This window comes from Pollachius pollachius (assembly GCF_949987615.1).
Source record: "Pollachius pollachius genome assembly, chromosome: 13".
In the NCBI taxonomy this organism is placed as follows: domain Eukaryota; kingdom Metazoa; phylum Chordata; class Actinopteri; order Gadiformes; family Gadidae; genus Pollachius; species Pollachius pollachius.
In genome coordinates this window covers 701,236-718,158 of record NC_136946.1, presented here as the reverse complement: position 1 = coordinate 718,158, position 16,923 = coordinate 701,236, and the positions used below count along the sequence as shown (strand labels likewise).

The window sequence follows — 16,923 nt, the reverse complement described above, 5'->3', positions numbered from 1 at the left end:
AGAGAGAGAGACAGAGAGAGAGAGAGAGAGAGACAGAGAGGTAGCCCATGAGCCACCATGCTTTTTGAGTGAGAATGGAACAATGAATCCCCACTACAGCTTTTATTAATTTAATAACCAGACCATGTAGCCTTCTCTGATAACACACCACATAGCATACTTCCTGTAGCTAGCCTTGCTAACCTAGCTAGCGTCGTTTAAACAACCCACATTTTATTTCAACCATAGCTGGAAGGAAATGTTAAGTTGTGGAGAATCCCAGTATCTTAACAAGTATAAAATGTGAGTGCAGCTATGTGACTCTGGTGGACTCACTGCAGCTAGCTAACTGCTAAGGGTTAGTGCTTTAGCTAACTCTGTATTGGGACTCCATCTCATGGTGGCTCCATGCAAAAAGCAGGTCACAATTCTAAGTCATTTGGAAAAATGTGACTTCATTCTCGTAAAACAAAGCAAATACATATTTTCTTAGTTAAGTATGGAGTAAGGATTGAATGAGGTTTTTAACGCATATTGTATAGAATCCCTTATTCTAGTTAACTATGTTAGGGGTAAGGGCCTCTAGCTAACTCTCTGTATGCTCTTTACCGGCTAACTCAGAATAGCAAGAGCATTGGTTTAAGACTGTAGTCAGTGGTGTAGGGTCACATCTAGCTAACTGTCGATTCAATATAGCTCATTACTTTGTAAAGACTAAATAAATCAAGTTAAGTCTCTGCATTTTCAGAGCAGCTAAACAGCTTACCTTCTTTATAGCTGCTCAGAGCCAAACAGCTAGTTAAAACGCTGTCATCTTATACGCTAACTCCTAGCTCCACACATTCTGCTCATCATTCATTCTACAGAGGCCAATGTTACATTGTGGGCATTTGTGGGTCAGTGTGTCTCTGTGTGTGTGCCTATTAGTGGGTTCTGTGTATGATTGTGTGTGTGTGTGTGTGTGTGTGTGAGATGGAGTGAGAGAAAGATATAGAGGAGACACAGAGGAGACAGAGAGAGAGAAAGAGAGAGAGAGACAGAGAGAGAGAGACAGAGAGAGAGAGAGACAGAGAGAGAGAGACAGAGAGAGAGAGAGACAGAGAGAGTGAGAGAGAGACAGATAGAGAAAGAGAGAGAGAGAGAGAGAGAGAGAGAGAGAGGGTTTTAATTTGAGGAATAGATACACAGAGATATAAAGGCCAGTTATATAGTCTGCCCCTCAGCCAGTACAGGTTGGGAACCGCAGTAGCTATGCTTTGAACCAAGACCCCCCATGGAAGACAGTACACACCTGGAGCCCCTCAACCCCTCTGTCCTCTGATAGGCCCCCCTGGACCCCAGTCCTCTAATAGGCCCCCCTGGACCCCAGTCCTCTGATAGGCCCCCCTGGAACCCAGTAGTCCCCCTGCAGTGCCCCCCCCACTGGAGCTCCAGGGCCCTCCAGTGTGCAGCGTCTCCTCAGGCCGGTGAGTGTCTGTCTGGGTGTCTGGCCCAGCTGGGGGCCCCCCTGCTCCGGACCCAACGTAGAGCAGCGTGTGGCCTGGCTCTCCTCTGGTGTACAGTAGTGTGTGTGTGTGTGTGTACAGTAGTGTGTGTGTGTATACAGTAGTGTGTGTATACAGTAGTGTGTGTGTGTATACAGTAGTGTGTGTGTATACAGTAGTGTGTGCGTATACAGTAGTGTGTGCGTATACAGTAGTGTGTGTGTATACAGTAGTGTGTGTATACAGTAGTGTGTGTGTATACAGTAGTGTGTGTGTTACAGTAGTGTGTGTGTATACAGTAGTGTGTGTGTATACAGTAGTGTGTGTATACAGTAGTGTGCGTGTATACAGTAGTGTGTGTGTGTATACAGTAGTGTGTGTGTATACAGTAGTGTGTGTGTGTATACAGTAGTGTGTGTGTATACAGTAGTGTGTGTGTATAGTGTTGTGTGTATACAGTAGTGTGTGTGTATACAGTAGTGTGTGTGTATACAGTAGTGTGTGTGTATACAGTAGTGTGTGTGTTACAGTAGTGTGTGTGTATACAGTAGTGTGTGCGCTGCCATACATGCAGACATGCAGTCATGTGGCACGCTCTTACCATGTGACGCCTGAGCTTTTTTTCTCCCTCTTTGCTGCTATCTCTTTTTTTGGAGTTATGCTTATTGTGGCATGGCAGTGACTGTGCTCATTATTATTATGGGATGCCGGCACGGGGGAGGGAGGGGGTGCGCGTCTCCATGGAAACGCTGGTTGCTAAGGGGGGGGGGGTGTACGGAGGAATGGGGAAGAGACTGTAGGAGAGGGAGGGGTGGTGGTGGACTATTATGGTCTGTACGTTGCAAGGTAACTATGCAGAGTGGGGGAGGGGTGAGCGGAGTGTGGGGGGGGATATTATGGGATGCCTGCCCCCTGATCTCTTTGTGTGTGTGTGCGCGCGCGGGGTGTAGTGCGAGAGAGCGAGGAGACGGCGTCGTGTGCGCACACTGCCAGATTAACAAAATACGCATATCCATTTAAATGATCCGGACCCCGTCCTCTCAGAGTAATTGATTGAGAGCCCAACTAAGACACGGAGTCATTGTTTTGGAAGCGGGGGAATCAAGTTGTGAGTATCTTAGTTTGGTTCCGTTGTTGACACGCCGGTCTGCGTCCACACCGTTTTATCCGAGGCTGTTGTGAGTGTTTCGAGGGTAAAGGAGAACATGTTGGCGGTAGATCCGTGGAGGTAGGGCTCCCGGGGCGGCCCAGGGGAACCCGGCCGCCGGTCCAGCTGGGCTAGCCCGCATGCTAATGGCCGGGAAAGTAACCCGGTAAAGACGGTGTGTCAGCACCGACCGAAGGACCGGAGCCCTATCCCACTCAGAGCTCCGACCCAAGAAAAGAAAAGTTCGCTTATCTTCGCAAGAACATGTGGAGAGTGTTTTTGTTCGCCGGATGAATGTGTGTGAGCGTTCGGGGACGCTTAATATTCACTTCCGTCTACTTGTGTGTCTCTGTTCCCTTTGCCGTAACCCGCCGTGCTGCCCTCCTGCCGACCAGACAGGGGACCCTGGCCCGCACGGAGCACCACACCGATAAAACTACTTTATTTAGTTAGCTAACTCTTTAGCTAACTAAATCTAAAGTTTGGTTTTAATAACTCTCCACCATGTCTGGAAGCGAAGACGACAGGGATGATTTCGGAGCCCCCGATGATCGGCTACTACACGGTAAGGTCGGCCCTTCCTCCTCCCGGACTCGGGTCGCACCGCTCCCGGGTTTCGGTAACCATCGAGGTGGCGGAGTTTCGCGGTCGTCCGTGATGTCAACGCTGGGGGCTCGCGTGGCTCGACGGTTGCGGCTAGCCCCTGGGAGCTAACCCCTCACTTAAACCCCGGGAGGGAAACGCTACTTTCCGCCGCGTTATTTTCGTTAAACGTTAGATGTGTTGCCTGTCGTTGATTTTTGTGCCGCATTGTATAAAAAGGAGGGTCGGAGGGGAACAATGGCGCGGGGGTACCGGTGTGTTTCCCGGGCCTAGCTCGAGCAGCTACCGGTCTTTTTTTTTTTTTTTTACGTGTCGATGACAAGATGGAGGCGCAGCCAGTGAGCTTGAACTGGCGGATGACGTCCGGCAGAACTCCCCTCCTCATCACCGGCCCTTTCCATCCGTATTGGCTCTAAGTAACGTGTTTTTAAAAGCACATTTTTCGTAGCTCTTTCGATTTTTAGTCTTACGTTTAACATATTTGCGGGGCGGCGGTTGGGGTAGTTCGTTGTTTACTGTTTATTTAGCGGCGGCGTGCACGCGCACACACGAACCATTTTGGAACACAAAGTGCCCGCGGTGCGCGTGACTTCACACGGTTAAAACCAGGGGACGTCGAAAATAGGAAACCACTGGGCATACTGGTTCAGACACCGTCAGAGGGTTGCTGGTACAGACACCGTCAGGTGATGGGGCTCTAGTGTAAACACGGGCTCCACCACGTTCATTCCCGGTTGCAGTTACTTTTACCAGAGTGAGCGGACAGGCTCCAAGTAAACAGTGGCTCAACTCTGGTGAAACACGCCTAGCTTTGTTATTCGGTATCCATGTGTTTTGTGGTGTTTTTGAATTAGTTTGCCTTACTTTCCCAGTGTCCCCATCACATGACTTCTACAGTAATTTCCATCACCCTCCCAAGCCCTTTAAACGACAGTAAACACCAGTAAACTGGGATCCTGTCCTATTATACAAACAGCCTCACAACAAAGGGAGCCATCCTGATATGACCCCTGGACCCCATGACCACTGAAACTAGTTTCAGCTCCTTTATGTTAACATGTGCCTCCTCTTTTTACTTAATGTCATATATCTTACCGTTAAGAGCGTTTCCTCCCTGCTTGTGGTAAAGTGCCTTACAAACAAAGCTTTTACATTTAGGGCATTTAGCAGACGCTTTTATCCAGGGGTAACCGCATTTGACAACATTTGTCAGAGGAAAGAGAAACAACAATATATCTCTGTGGGTACAGTAATGCCGTGCATAGAACCAGGTGCCATGCACTAACTATCACTAGGTTAACCCATTCCCTGTACACAACAGAGATAGTAAGGATAAGATGCTACACCATGCTGTGTACTTAAGCTAACTAGGATATGATGCTAAGTTCTAAAGCTAGCTAGGCTAAGTCGCTACACGATGCTGAGTACTGTTCATCCCCCATCCAGACGACGAGGAGGAGCTCTCGGAGACCGAGACGCCCAAAGTGAAGAAGAAGAAGAAGGCCAAGAAGAGCCGCGAGAGCAAGAGCAGCAAGCGGCGGTCGCGTCGCGAGGTAAGAGTCCACCGGGGCCCACCTCCCTCCGCACACACGCCCGTCTGTTCTCTAGTCCCCACTGAACGGGGTGCTGCAGGCCTGTGTTCCAGGAGGCCCTGGCTGGGCCCAGAGATACTCCACAACCTGTTCTCTTTGTGGGCTAAACATCGCTGCTGCTTCCGGTATTGTAGAACCTGCAATGTTTATCCCGTAAAGAGAAGATACTACTTTATCAATCCCAGTTCAGGTGGCTCAGCAGCAGAAAAGGCAAAGAGAAGACTCCTTATTAGAATACCATACAAATGGTTTACATACGGCGATACACCAGGCATGGTCTGAAGTCGTCTCATAGATCCCCAATCCCCGTCGAGCGAACAAGTAAGGCGAGGAACCGGGCCGCTAGTATGTGCTGTGAGTCCCCTGGCGTGTGTCGCTGGTATAAACCAGTGTTCACCGGGCGTCTGTACTGGGAGCCCCAGCAGATGGAAACCGAAACACGCCACGCATCACGACCTATAGCGCGGACATACGTGTGCTCTCGTGGTGCACGTCTTCGACAGTGCAGTGTGGGTATTGGTTAGTGCACTGGTGTAATGCAGGGGGCCAGATTAGGCTCTGGACGTAGAGTGAGGCTAGCGCCCTGACCGGTTCTGACCCCCTCCTCCCCCCCTTGACCAGGAGCTGGCCATCAGCTCCCCGGAGCCCATGGAGGTGGCGGGGGGGCGCGGCGAGGAGGGCCCGGAGGGCGTGGCTGCCGCCCAGCGCTCGGACAGCGAGGGCAGCAGCTACACGCCCGGACGAAAGAAGAAGAAGAGGGGCAGCGGCGGCAAGGAGAAGAAGAGGGGCAGCGCAGGGGGCTCCTCCTCCTCCAAGAGGAAGGACCCGGAGCCAGAGCCCGAGGAGGAGGAGGACGACGACGACGACGACGACAGCTCGGTGAGGAAGAGGGCCGGGGGGGGGCGGTTCTGACTGTGTGTTTGGTTGTGAGCATGACGGGGGCAGTTGGGTCAATGTGTGTGAGTGGTTGTGTACGTGTCCTTCTGTGTGTGTGGAATGCATGGGGCGTTTGTGCGCATGTGATTGTGCATGTCTCTGTGCTGGTGAACGGGTGCTGGGTTGAGTGGATGCCGGCTCTGGGAAGCTGCTAGGACCGCCCAGAGGCTGAGAAGTCACACGGGGGAGCCCGGGCCAGGGGCCGGGGGTCCCCACGGGGTTGGGGGCTCAGAGGGCCCTCAGCTCCTACTCTGGTTCAGTCCACTGTCTGTGTTTCCCCAGAAGGCAGTAAGTTTAAAAGCTAGACCAAAGTGTGGCAGTACAACACAGAGCACAGCAGCTCTCAGGAGGACGGTACCACAGCACACAGGAGCTATGGTCAGGGTTGGGGGGGGACCAGGGAAACGCTACCTTCTCTGCCTATCTATAACAGGGGCGGTGGGGGCCCTCACTGAAATGCAGACCGAAGCCTGGCCGGCGGAGTGCGCCACGGCTCAAACTGAGCTTTCTGAAAGCAGGTTTTATTGTGGAAAAGGAAATGTCCACCAAGTGATTAATGCCACAGGGTAAATGATCATGAGCAGATACATTTTGGTGTCAGTTTAATCAAAGCGTGGACCAGTAAAGGCCCCCGGCGCGTGTTGAGGGGTTATAGACGTGCACGTTGCCCCAGCGTGGAGCGTCACACCGCCCGCTGGCAGACGCAGCTCTTTGTCTGCGGCTCTCGGCCGCACCACCAATAGGAAGCATCATACCTAATGACACTTATGCAAGGATGGGTGTGTGTGTGTGTGTGTGGGGGGGGGGGTGTTGGTGTTGGTGTGTCAGGCATATATGCTGTTTCCATGGCAACCTTCCTTAGCGCCGCAATGCTCAGTGAACTTGACCCTTTTGATATTTTTTTTTCTCCAGTCTTGGTTAGATAAACGCCTTTTAGATGCATCTGTATAGACGGCCTTCTGCTAGCGGATATCATCAGATGCTAACGAGCTAGTGTATTGATTTGTCTAGAGTGCTCTGGCTAGCCCTTTGTAGTGCTCTGGCTATCCCACTATAGTGCTTTGGCTGTCCCTCTATAGCGCTCTGGCTAGCCCTTTGTAGAGCTCTGGCTAGCCCTTTGTAGCGCCCTGGCTATCCCACTATAGCGCTCTGGCTAGTCCTTTGTAGCGCTCTGGCTAGCCCTTTGTAGCGCTCTGGCTAGCCCTTTGTAGCGTGTGGCTAACTGTCTTAAGCGCTTTGGCTAAAGCTGCTGTATTTCCCCTCAATCATCTATTGTTCAGTCGGAGTAAAACTGGCCTAATTAGCTATGTGCAGGTACGGGATAAATGTTGTCTTTGTTGTCACAGAATTTGAACACAAGGAGAGTTCTGGAAGTCCTGTGATTCTTAGTCAGCAGAGAGCTAACAACATTAGCAGCATTAGTCGGCCTAACCTCACCCCTCTCTGCGCTGATCGATTGATTAGATCAGTATTGATGAGGTCCCATCACTGGGCCGGTGAGACCCGGGTCTCGAGTAATAACTCCGGATGGGTTCCGGACATTATCAGGGCCTCCGGTGGGTGGGACTCAGCCATGGAGGCGTTGACATCTCGGCTTGTGTAGGGCAGGGGACTGCTGGAGGAGCTGAACACTGCTGCCTCCACACACAGCGCTGAGGCGTGGGGGTGGTCAGTGGGTGGGACACCGTATGGAGACATACACCACTGGTGTCCCGTGTTCGGTGTTGTGTGTTGTGTGGGTGGGGGGCGGTGGTGTTAGGACAGAGATGCTGCGCTATGGCCACGATGGTCTGGGGATAGGTTTATGGTTAGGTTCTCCTCACGCAATTCAGAACGGGAACACCAGTAGGATTATGCATCGCTTTAATCTAGATTTCTCCTCCTATTTTATTTCCCTTTTATATTTATCATTGTATTATAACTAGTCAGGTGACCTGGTTAGTAGGGTTGGTTAGTGGTCCTGTGGGTTCGTCTGGCTCGGGTTCTGATACTGGGGGTGTGGGTCTGGTACTGGTACTGGTGGTCTGATTCTGTTACTGGTGGGGTTGTTCTGTTACTGGTGGGGTTGTTCTGTTACTGGTGGGGTTGTTCTGGTACTGGTTGGTTCTGGTTCTGGTACTGGTGGGGTTGTTCTGGTACTGGTGGGGTTGTTCTGGTACTGGTTGGTTCTGGTTCTGGTACTGGTGATGTTGTTCTGTTGCTGGTGGGGTTGTTCTGGTACTGGTGGGGTTGTTCTGGTACTGGTTGGTTCTGGTTCTGGTACTGGTGATGTTGTTCTGTTGCTGGTGGGGTTGTTCTGGTACTGGTGGGGTTGTTCTGGTACTGGTTGGTTCTGGTTCTGGTACTGGTGATGTTGTTCTGTTGCTGGTGGGTTGTTCTGGTACTGGTGGTGTTGTTCTGTTTCTGGTGGTGTTGTTCTGGTACTGGTGGGGTTGTTCTGGTACTGGTGGGGTTGTTCTGGTACTGGTTGGTTCTGGTACTGGTGGTTCTGGTACTGGTGGCTCTGGTTCTGGTGCTGGTGGTTCTGGTACTGGTGGCTCTGGTACTGGTACTGTTGGTGTGGTTCTGGTTGGTTCTGGTACTGGTGGCTCTGGTTCTGGTTCTGGTGGCTCTGGTTCTGGTACTGGTGGCTCTGGTTCTGGTACTGGTGGTTCTGGTACTGGTGGCTCTGGTACTGGTGGTTCTGGTACTGGTGGCTCTGGTACTGGTGGCTCTGGTACTGGTACTGGTGGCTCTGGTTCTGGTACTGGTGGTTCTGGTACTGGTGGCTCTGGTACTGGTGGCTCTGGTACTGGTGGCTCTGGTACTGGTTCTGGTACTGGTGGCTATGGCTTTGGTACTGGTGGCTCTGGTACTGGTGGCTCTGGTACTGGTGGCTCTGGCTCTGGTACTGGTGGCTCTGGCTCTGGTACTGGTGGCTCTGGTACTGGTGGCTCTGGTTCTGGTACTGGTGGCTCTGGTACTGGTGGCTCTGGTTCTGGTACTGGTGGCTCTGGTTCTGGTACTGGTGGCTCTGGTACTGGTGGCTCTGGTTCTGGTACTGGTGGCTCTGGTTCTGGTACTGGTGGCTATGGCTCTGGTACTGGTGGCTCTGGTACTGGTGGCTCTGGTTCTGGTACTGGTGGCTATGGCTCTGGTACTGGTGGCTCTGGTACTGGTACTGGTGGCTCTGGTACTGGTGGCTCTGGTACTGGTGGCTCTGGTACTGGTACTGGTGGCTCTGGTTCTGGTACTGGTGGCTCTGGTACTGGTGGCTCTGGTTCTGGTACTGGTGGCTCTGGTACTGGTGGCTCTGGTTCTGGTACTGGTGGCTATGGCTCTGGTACTGGTGGCTCTGGTACTGGTACTGGTGGCTCTGGTACTGGTGGCTCTGGTACTGGTGGCTCTGGTACTGGTACTGGTGGCTCTGGTTCTGGTACTGGTGGCTCTGGTACTGGTGGCTCTGGTTCTGGTACTGGTGGCTCTGGTACTGGTGGCTCTGGTTCTGACTGCTCTGGGTGTCTCCAGGAGCCCAAGACCTCGTCCCAGCTGCTGGACGACTGGGGCATGGAGGACATCGACCACCTGTTCAGCCAGGAGGACTACCGCTCCCTCACCAACTACAAGGCCTTCAGCCAGTTCGTCAGGTAGGCCTCACGCACCCCCACAGCCTGGGGGGGGGGGGGGGGGGCAGTGTTCAGTCCCGGAGCGGTGCCCCATCACCCTCACCCCCTCCTCGGGGACAGGTGTCTGCAGACCAGCCTCCGCTGAAGTAAAGGGAGTATGAAATACACCTGTAGGCTCACGAAGAAAACACACTCAGATACACACACACGCTTCTGCAGGGGAGTAGAACAATCACCTGTCTCTCTCTCTGTCCCTGTGTCCCTCTCTCTGTCTCTCTCTCTCTCTGTCTCTCTCTCTCTGTCCCTGTCTCTCTCTCTCTCTGTCCCTGTCTCTGTCTCTGTCTCTCTCTCTGTCTCTCTCTCTCTCTGTCTCTCTCTCTCTGTCCCTGTCTCTCTCTCTCTCTGTCCCTGTGTCCCTCTCTCTGTCTCTCTCTCTGTCTCTCTCTCTCTCTGTCCCTGTCCCTGTCTCTGTCTCTGTCACTCTCTCTGTCTCTCTCTCTCTCTGTCTCTCTCTCTCTGTCCCTGTCTCTCTCTTTCTCTGTCCCTCTGTCTCTGTCTCTCTCTCTGTCTCTCTCTCTCTCTGTCTCTTTCTCTCTGTCCCTGTCTCTCTCTCTCTCTGTCTCTCTCTCTCTCTGTCCCTGTCTCTCTGTCTCTGTCTCTCTCTCTGTCCCTGTCTCTCTGTATCTGTCTCCTTCCCCGTCTCCCTCCCTACCCGTCTCTCTGCAGGCCGCTCATCGCCGCTAAGAACCCTAAGATCGCCGTGTCTAAGATGATGATGGTCCTGGGGGCCAAGTGGCGTGAGTTCAGCACCAACAACCCGCTGAGGGGCGCCGCCGCCGCCAACGCCGCGCTGGCCACCGCCAGCGTGCCCGCCGCCGTGGACACCATGGTGTCGGAGGCCACGCCCCCCTCGCCGCCGCCGCCCACGCCACCGCCCCCACCCCCCGCCGAGCCCACGCCCGCGCCCGTGGTCCCGCTCCGCAAGGCCAAGACCAAGGAGGGCAAAGGTCAGTCCTGGTGGGGGTCAGCGGGCCGGGGGGGGATACCTGAGGCTCCTCAAGACGTGGGCTCTTTGGTTCAGTGTTTATTCAGCGTTATCTTTTAGAATATTACTTTGAGAATGGAGGGATGCTTCAGTTCTGGGATCTGTTCACTAACACACACTGGTCTCTGTGGGCCCCTCGGTGTGTAGACCTAGGCCCATGGGCTCCTGGGCAGTGATCGGGGAGTGTACGCTGTGGGGGGAGGATGTGACTGACTGTGGCTTCTCCAGGTCCCAACGCCCGCAAGAAGTCTAAGCCCACCGCCAAGCCCGCAGAGAAGAAGAACGTGGCCAAGACCAAGAAGGTGGCCCCCCTCAAGATCAAGCTGGGGGGCTTCAACAGCAAGAGGAAGAGGTCCTCGGTAGGTCCTCTATCCTCCTCTGTCCTCCTCCTCTGCCCTCTCTCTCTCCTCCGTCCTCTGTCCTCTCTCCTCCTCCGTCCTCTGTCCTCTGTCCTCTCTCCTCCTCCTCTGTCCTCTCCCCTCCTCTCTCGTCTGTATGTCTGTCTGTCTGTCTGTCTGTCTGTCTGTCTCACACTGTCAGTCTCAGTCTTTTTTCTCTCCATCTGTGAACGCCTCACATGCACAACCTGACTCTCTTTGTGTGTGTGTGTGTGTGTGTGTCTCTCCAGAGCGAGGAGGAGGAGCCTGACGTGGAGAGCGACTTCGATGAGACCAGTATGAACAGCGTGTCGGAGGGCTCCACCAGCCGCACCTCGCGCTCCAAGAAGAAGACCCCCAAGAGCAAACCAAAGAAGAAGAAAGGTACTGCCGGCTGTAGGCCCTGGGGGGAGGGGGGGGGGATTCACCAGGAGGAGGAGCAGTGAGGTGGTGTTCACCAGGAGGAGGAGTAGTCAGGTGGTGTGTTTTCACCCCGTGGCGTCTGAGTCACGGGGCCTGATTCACGACACAGGAGGAGGTATAATTAGACGGCACGCTATCTTGTAGCGTCAGTTCCACCCGTCACGTGCACTGCTGTTGTCACGTGCACTGCGGGGGTGTTTTGGATAGCACAAAATGAGAAGGTGGAATATAAAATGCTAATCTATACAGATACGCTTACTGTGTGCAGGGGGTGCGTTCCATTTGAGGTAGTTTGCAATGCTAAGGTGTTAGCATGCTGGCGTGCTATTCTCTGCAATGGTAAGGGGTTAGACTGCCAGTGGTTGTGGGTGGAGGGTCCAGGTGTAGCGTTGGAAGCCCCCCCTCACCCCGTCTCTCTCTCCAGAAGCGGAGGAGGGCGACGGCTACGAGACGGACCACCAGGACTACTGTGAGGTGTGCCAGCAGGGCGGCGAGATCATCCTGTGTGACACGTGTCCCCGGGCGTACCACATGGTCTGCCTGGACCCCGACATGGAGAAGGCCCCCGAGGGAACCTGGAGCTGCCCGCACTGCGTAAGAACACACACACTCACACTCACACTACCTGCTCCTTCACAACAGGCATCTGACCATCGGGGTTTGTGATTGGCTGAGGTAGTGTCACATGGTGTTCTGTTAACTCAATGTTATGGTCAGAAGCCGACATGTTGGCTCCACCACTAACTCCTCTTCTCTCTCTCCTCCTCCCCCCCCCCCCGCAGGAGAAGGAGGGCATCCAGTGGGAGGCGCGGGAGAACCCGTCGGAGGGTGAGGAGGAGGTGGAGGCGGAGGTGGAGGCAGGGGAGGCGGAGGAGGACGACCACCACATGGAGTTCTGCCGGGTGTGTAAGGACGGCGGGGAGCTGCTGTGCTGTGACTCCTGCCCCTCGTCCTACCACATCCACTGCCTGAACCCCCCCCTGCCCGAGATCCCCAACGGAGAGTGGATCTGCCCCCGCTGCACGGTGAGCCAACCGCCCACCGCCGTTGCTGACTGACAGGGAGGCCGGCCAATGAGGAGCCGGACTGGGTTATTGATCCAAAACTGCAACTGCTGGATCCGTAGAGAATGTTCCAGCGTTTTACCGATTGCTTCTAGACCCGCTCCTAGAAACAATCGGACAAGACGTACTTTGATTGAACAGGGTATGACCCACAATGCAACCTGGTTTAATATCAAGGCCATGACCCCCGCATGTCTGAAGTGTATCCCTGCTCTGGTTAATCCTCTTCTCAGTGGTTGTTGTGTGTTTAGTTTGCACACTGTGTGTATGCACGTTGTTAAGTTGTTAACGGGCTGTTGGAGGTTAACCCTGACGTCCGCCCCCCCCCCCCCCCGCAGTGTCCGGCCATGAAGGGCAAGGTGCAGAAGATCCTCACGTGGCGCTGGAGCGACCCCCCTCCCCCCACGCCAGTGCCCCGCCCCCCCGACCTGGCGGCCGACGCCCCCGACCCTGCCCCCCTCGCCGGGCGGCCTGACCGGGAGTTCTTCGCCAAGTGGTCCAACATGTCCTACTGGCACTGCTCCTGGGTCTCCGAGCTGCAGGTCGGTGCTGCTGGAAGGATGCTAACGCTAGCACAGTGCTGCTGACACGCGCTGAAGACGATGCTAGCACCCACACTGACCAATACATGATGCTAACGCTAGCACAGTGATGCTGACACGCGCTGAAGACGATGCTAGCACCCACACTGACCAATACATGATGCTAACGCTAGCACAGTGATGCTGACACGCGCTGAAGATGATGCTAGCACCCACACTAGACCAATACAGAGCGATTTAGCCTGATGCTCTACCGTCATAGCATTCACACCATTGCTTTCTTTCGTGTGTGACTCGATGCTAACCTGGTCTCTCTCTCTCTCTCTCTCTCTCCGCCTGTTAATCCAACCTCTCTCTCCCCAGCTGGAGCTGCACTGCCAGGTGATGTTCAGGAACTACCAGAGGAAAAACGACATGGACGACCCCCCGCCCATCGACGCCGGCGGTGAGGGGGAGGAGGAGAAGAGCTCCAAGAGGAAGAAGAAGGACCCCCTGTACGCCCAGATGGAGGAGAAGTACTACCGCTTCGGCATCAAGATGGAGTGGCTGATGGTGCACCGTATCCTCAACCACAGGTACCGTCGTCTGTCCGTCTGTCTCTCTTACTCACTGAGGTCACAGGTCAACAGCCCTCGTTAGGGCCTTGCACTACTTCCTGTCTAAACAGGAAGTAGAAGCCTCACTTAAGGGCTGATAATGGTCCCACGTTCACGAAACGCAAGGGGGTTAAGGACCCGCGGACCCTCCTTGCGTCCACCGCATGGGCCAGACGTGCGCCTCCCAAAAATGTCAACCTTCCCTCGAGGCAACGCAGCAGCAAGGGCTGTGATTGGTCCGCTTACCAAAACCCGACACAGAGCCATGAAGGGTCGGGACTGCGTCGAAGCGTCTGCGTGGTCCTTGCGTTGTGTGAACGTGGGACCATAATCAGCACTTTAGTCCTGTTGCTGTATTGTCCCCCCCTTCTGCACGGTGCATGATGTAATGTGTGTGTGTGTGTTTGTGTGTGTTTGTGCGCAGTGTGGACAGGAAGAACAATGTGCACTACCTGATCAAGTGGCGTGACCTGACGTACGACCAGGCCACCTGGGAGTCGGAGGACATGGACGTCTCCGAGTACGACGTCTACAAAGTGCAGTACTGGAACCACAGGTACACACCTGGCCCTACACACACCTGGCCCTACACACACCTGGGCCTACACACACCTGGGCCTACACACACCTGGCCCTACACACACCTGGGCCTACACACACCTGGGCCGACACACACCTGGCCCTACACACACCTGAGACTACACACACCTGACCCTACACACACCTGTACATACTCGCACCTGAACCCACTGAGCTACACACACCTGTACTACAACACACATGCAGCACTGGAACCACAGGTGCACACACATCTGGACTTAAACGTACCTGTACACACTGAGCAAACAAACTCCATTGCTGGAACCACAGGTACACACACCTGTACATGCCACACCTATTAACGTGTGTGTGTGTGTGTGTGTGTGTGTGTGTGTGTGTGTGCAGAGAGCTGATGATGGGAGACGAGGGCCGACCAGGGAAGAAGATCAAGCTGAAGGGGAAGCCGAAGCGTGTGGACCGGCCCCCGGATAACCCTGTGGTCGACGTACGTTCCTCTCTGTCTGTTCTCTCTCGTCATTCAGGACATGAACTCAATCTCTCAAATCAAAACTGGAAGTCGCTGTCGCTCCCCAAGCTAGTCCGTCTGTGTCTCTCTCCAAGCTAGACTGAACCTGTGTCTGTCAGTCTGTCTGTCTGTCTGACTCTCTTTCCCCCCCAGCTAACCCTAATGTGTCTCTCCCTCCCCAGCCGACCATAAAGTTTGAGCGGCAGCCGGACTACCTGGACAGCACGGGGGGGAACCTGCACCCCTACCAGCTGGAGGGGCTGAACTGGCTGAGGTTCTCCTGGGCCCAGGGCACCGACACCATCCTGGCCGACGAGATGGGCCTGGGCAAGACGGTCCAGACCGCCGTCTTCCTCTACTCCCTCTACAAAGAGGTAGGGCCTGACCCCAGGTCCACCGTCTACCTGTAGGCCTCCCAGAGCCCTATGACCCCTGACCCTGACCTGCTCTGTGCTGAAGTGCACCTGAGATGTTCTGGATTAAAAGCGTCACACAGAGATTTCATCTCTACTGACGATAAAGGAAACACATCATCTTAACGATTTTGAATCTAAATTTATCACAAGATAATCTGATATTCGATATTATGATTAGAAGCGGTAGAAGAGGTTTTAATCTCATCTGAATTTCAACGTTCTTAGTAATGAATCCAACGTTTTAGATAGAACCGAAGGGTTGATTGGGAGATGGGTGTTTCACTGCTGCCGGGACAGCTGTCACGTTATTGGCTCCCACGCATTCAGCCATTTTGTATAAGTCAGGTTACAGCTGACGGCATTAAGCTTGATCACAGCAGTAAACACTTCCAGATGCTGTGCATGGCCCGCTACCGCCATCTAGAGGCGGGAGGCCACACGCACGGCCTCGGCACCGGAGACAGGGTATCACTCACCATCCAATACAGTCAGGGTCCTCTGCCCTGACTGCCTACTGCCTGGTGCCGTTTAAGTATCAATTGACTCTTTTTGACATAATTGCAAATGAAGAATACATTTTGAACAGGCCTTGCTGTAAATCACTGAGCGAGGATAGTGCGTTCCACCCCCAGCCCAAAGGTTCTGGGTTCAATCCTGTAGCCAGGTGACCCCTCACCCCTACCTGTAGGCCCCCTGTAGCCAGGTGACCCCTCACCCCTACCTGTAGGCCCCCTGTAGCCAGGTGACCCCTCACCCCTACCTGTAGGCCCCCTGTAGCCAGGTGACCCCTCACCCCTACCTGTAGGCCCCCTGTAGCCAGGTGACCCCTCACCCCTACCTGTAGGCCCCCTGGAGCCAGGTGACCCCTCACCCCTACCTGTAGGCCCCCTGTAGCCAGGTGACCCCTGAGCATAACCTGATGCGTGACCCCCTCCTCTTCCTCTGTGCGTCCCCTAATGCCCCCCCCTCCTCCTCAGTACGGCCCCTAATGCCCCCCCCCCCTCCTCCCCTCAGGGCCACTCCAAGGGGCCCTTCCTGGTGAGCGCCCCTCTATCCACCATCATCAACTGGGAGCGGGAGTTTGAGATGTGGGCGCCGGACATGTACGTGGTGACTTACGTGGGCGACAAGGACAGCCGCGCCGTCATCAGGGAGAACGAGTTCTCCTTCGAGGACAACGCCATCCGCGGCGGCAAGAAGGCCTCCAAGATGAAGGTGCGTGGCCCCGCCCCCTGCCTCACACGTTTCCGTGACGACTGTGTTCTTTACCGCCAGGGTTTGATAAAGAGCGAAAGCGCTTCCTCCCGTTTTGTAGACGAGGCTCATAAGAGCCTTTTTTGTTTTCAGATTTTATGTGTAGTAGTTACATTTAATGTTGAGGTCTGATTTGACAGATTTTGACGGCGTTTGTCCCGTCAAGGATTATCTTGAGTACCATTCTCATATCTTGTATGTGTGTGTGTGCCTGCATGTGTGAGCAGAAAGACTCAACGGTGAAGTTCCACGTGCTGCTGACCTCCTACGAGCTGATCACCATCGACACGGCGGTGCTGGGCTCCATCGACTGGGCCTGCCTGGTGGTGGACGAGGCCCACCGGCTCAAGAACAACCAGTCCAAGGTAGGAGAGGCTCTCAGAGAGCACCCTCACTTGTCCAATGGACCGAGGTGACGCCATTCAGCCTAGTGACCCCTGACCTGTCTCCTAGTGACCCCTGACCTGTCTCCTAGTGACCCCTGACCTGTCTCCTAGTGACCCCTGACCTCTGTCTCCTAGTGACCCCTACCCTGTCTCCTAGTGACCCCTGACCTCTTTCTCCTAGTGACCCCTACCCTGTCTCCTAGTGATCCCTGACCTCTGTCTCCTAGTGACCACTACCCTGTCTCCTAGTGACCCCTAACCTCTGTCTCCTAGTGACCCCTGACCTGTCTCCTAGCGACCCCTGACCTGTACCCTAGTGACCCCTGACCTCTGTCTCCTAGCGACCCCTGACCTCTGTCTCCTAGCGACCCCTGACCTCTGTCTCCTAGCGATCCCTGACCTGTCTCC

The 16,923-nt window shown here is 54.4% G+C and overlaps 1 protein-coding gene across 5 annotated transcripts in view; it reads left to right on the top strand.

Moving 5' to 3' along the window:
- Positions 1-2,399: 2,399 nt before the first annotated feature.
- Positions 2,400-16,923, top strand: part of chd4a (chromodomain helicase DNA binding protein 4a) — a 34,813-nt gene continuing 20,289 nt past the window's right edge. For all 5 annotated transcript variants that reach the window (XM_079749487.1, XM_079749485.1, XM_079749486.1 and 2 more), the window contains exons 1-17: positions 2,400-2,571; positions 3,006-3,175; positions 4,660-4,766; positions 5,427-5,684; positions 9,249-9,367; positions 10,073-10,353; positions 10,620-10,750; positions 11,020-11,152; positions 11,616-11,785; positions 11,974-12,216; positions 12,594-12,797; positions 13,161-13,372; positions 13,818-13,949; positions 14,339-14,438; positions 14,642-14,833; positions 15,890-16,090; positions 16,357-16,494. In XM_079749487.1, the coding sequence (XP_079605613.1) occupies positions 3,115-3,175; positions 4,660-4,766; positions 5,427-5,684; positions 9,249-9,367; positions 10,073-10,353; positions 10,620-10,750; positions 11,020-11,152; positions 11,616-11,785; positions 11,974-12,216; positions 12,594-12,797; positions 13,161-13,372; positions 13,818-13,949; positions 14,339-14,438; positions 14,642-14,833; positions 15,890-16,090; positions 16,357-16,494 (2,682 nt within the window). In that variant the 5' untranslated portion in view covers positions 2,400-2,571; positions 3,006-3,114. The remainder of the gene's footprint in view (positions 2,572-3,005; positions 3,176-4,659; positions 4,767-5,426; positions 5,685-9,248; positions 9,368-10,072; positions 10,354-10,619; positions 10,751-11,019; positions 11,153-11,615; positions 11,786-11,973; positions 12,217-12,593; positions 12,798-13,160; positions 13,373-13,817; positions 13,950-14,338; positions 14,439-14,641; positions 14,834-15,889; positions 16,091-16,356; positions 16,495-16,923) is intronic.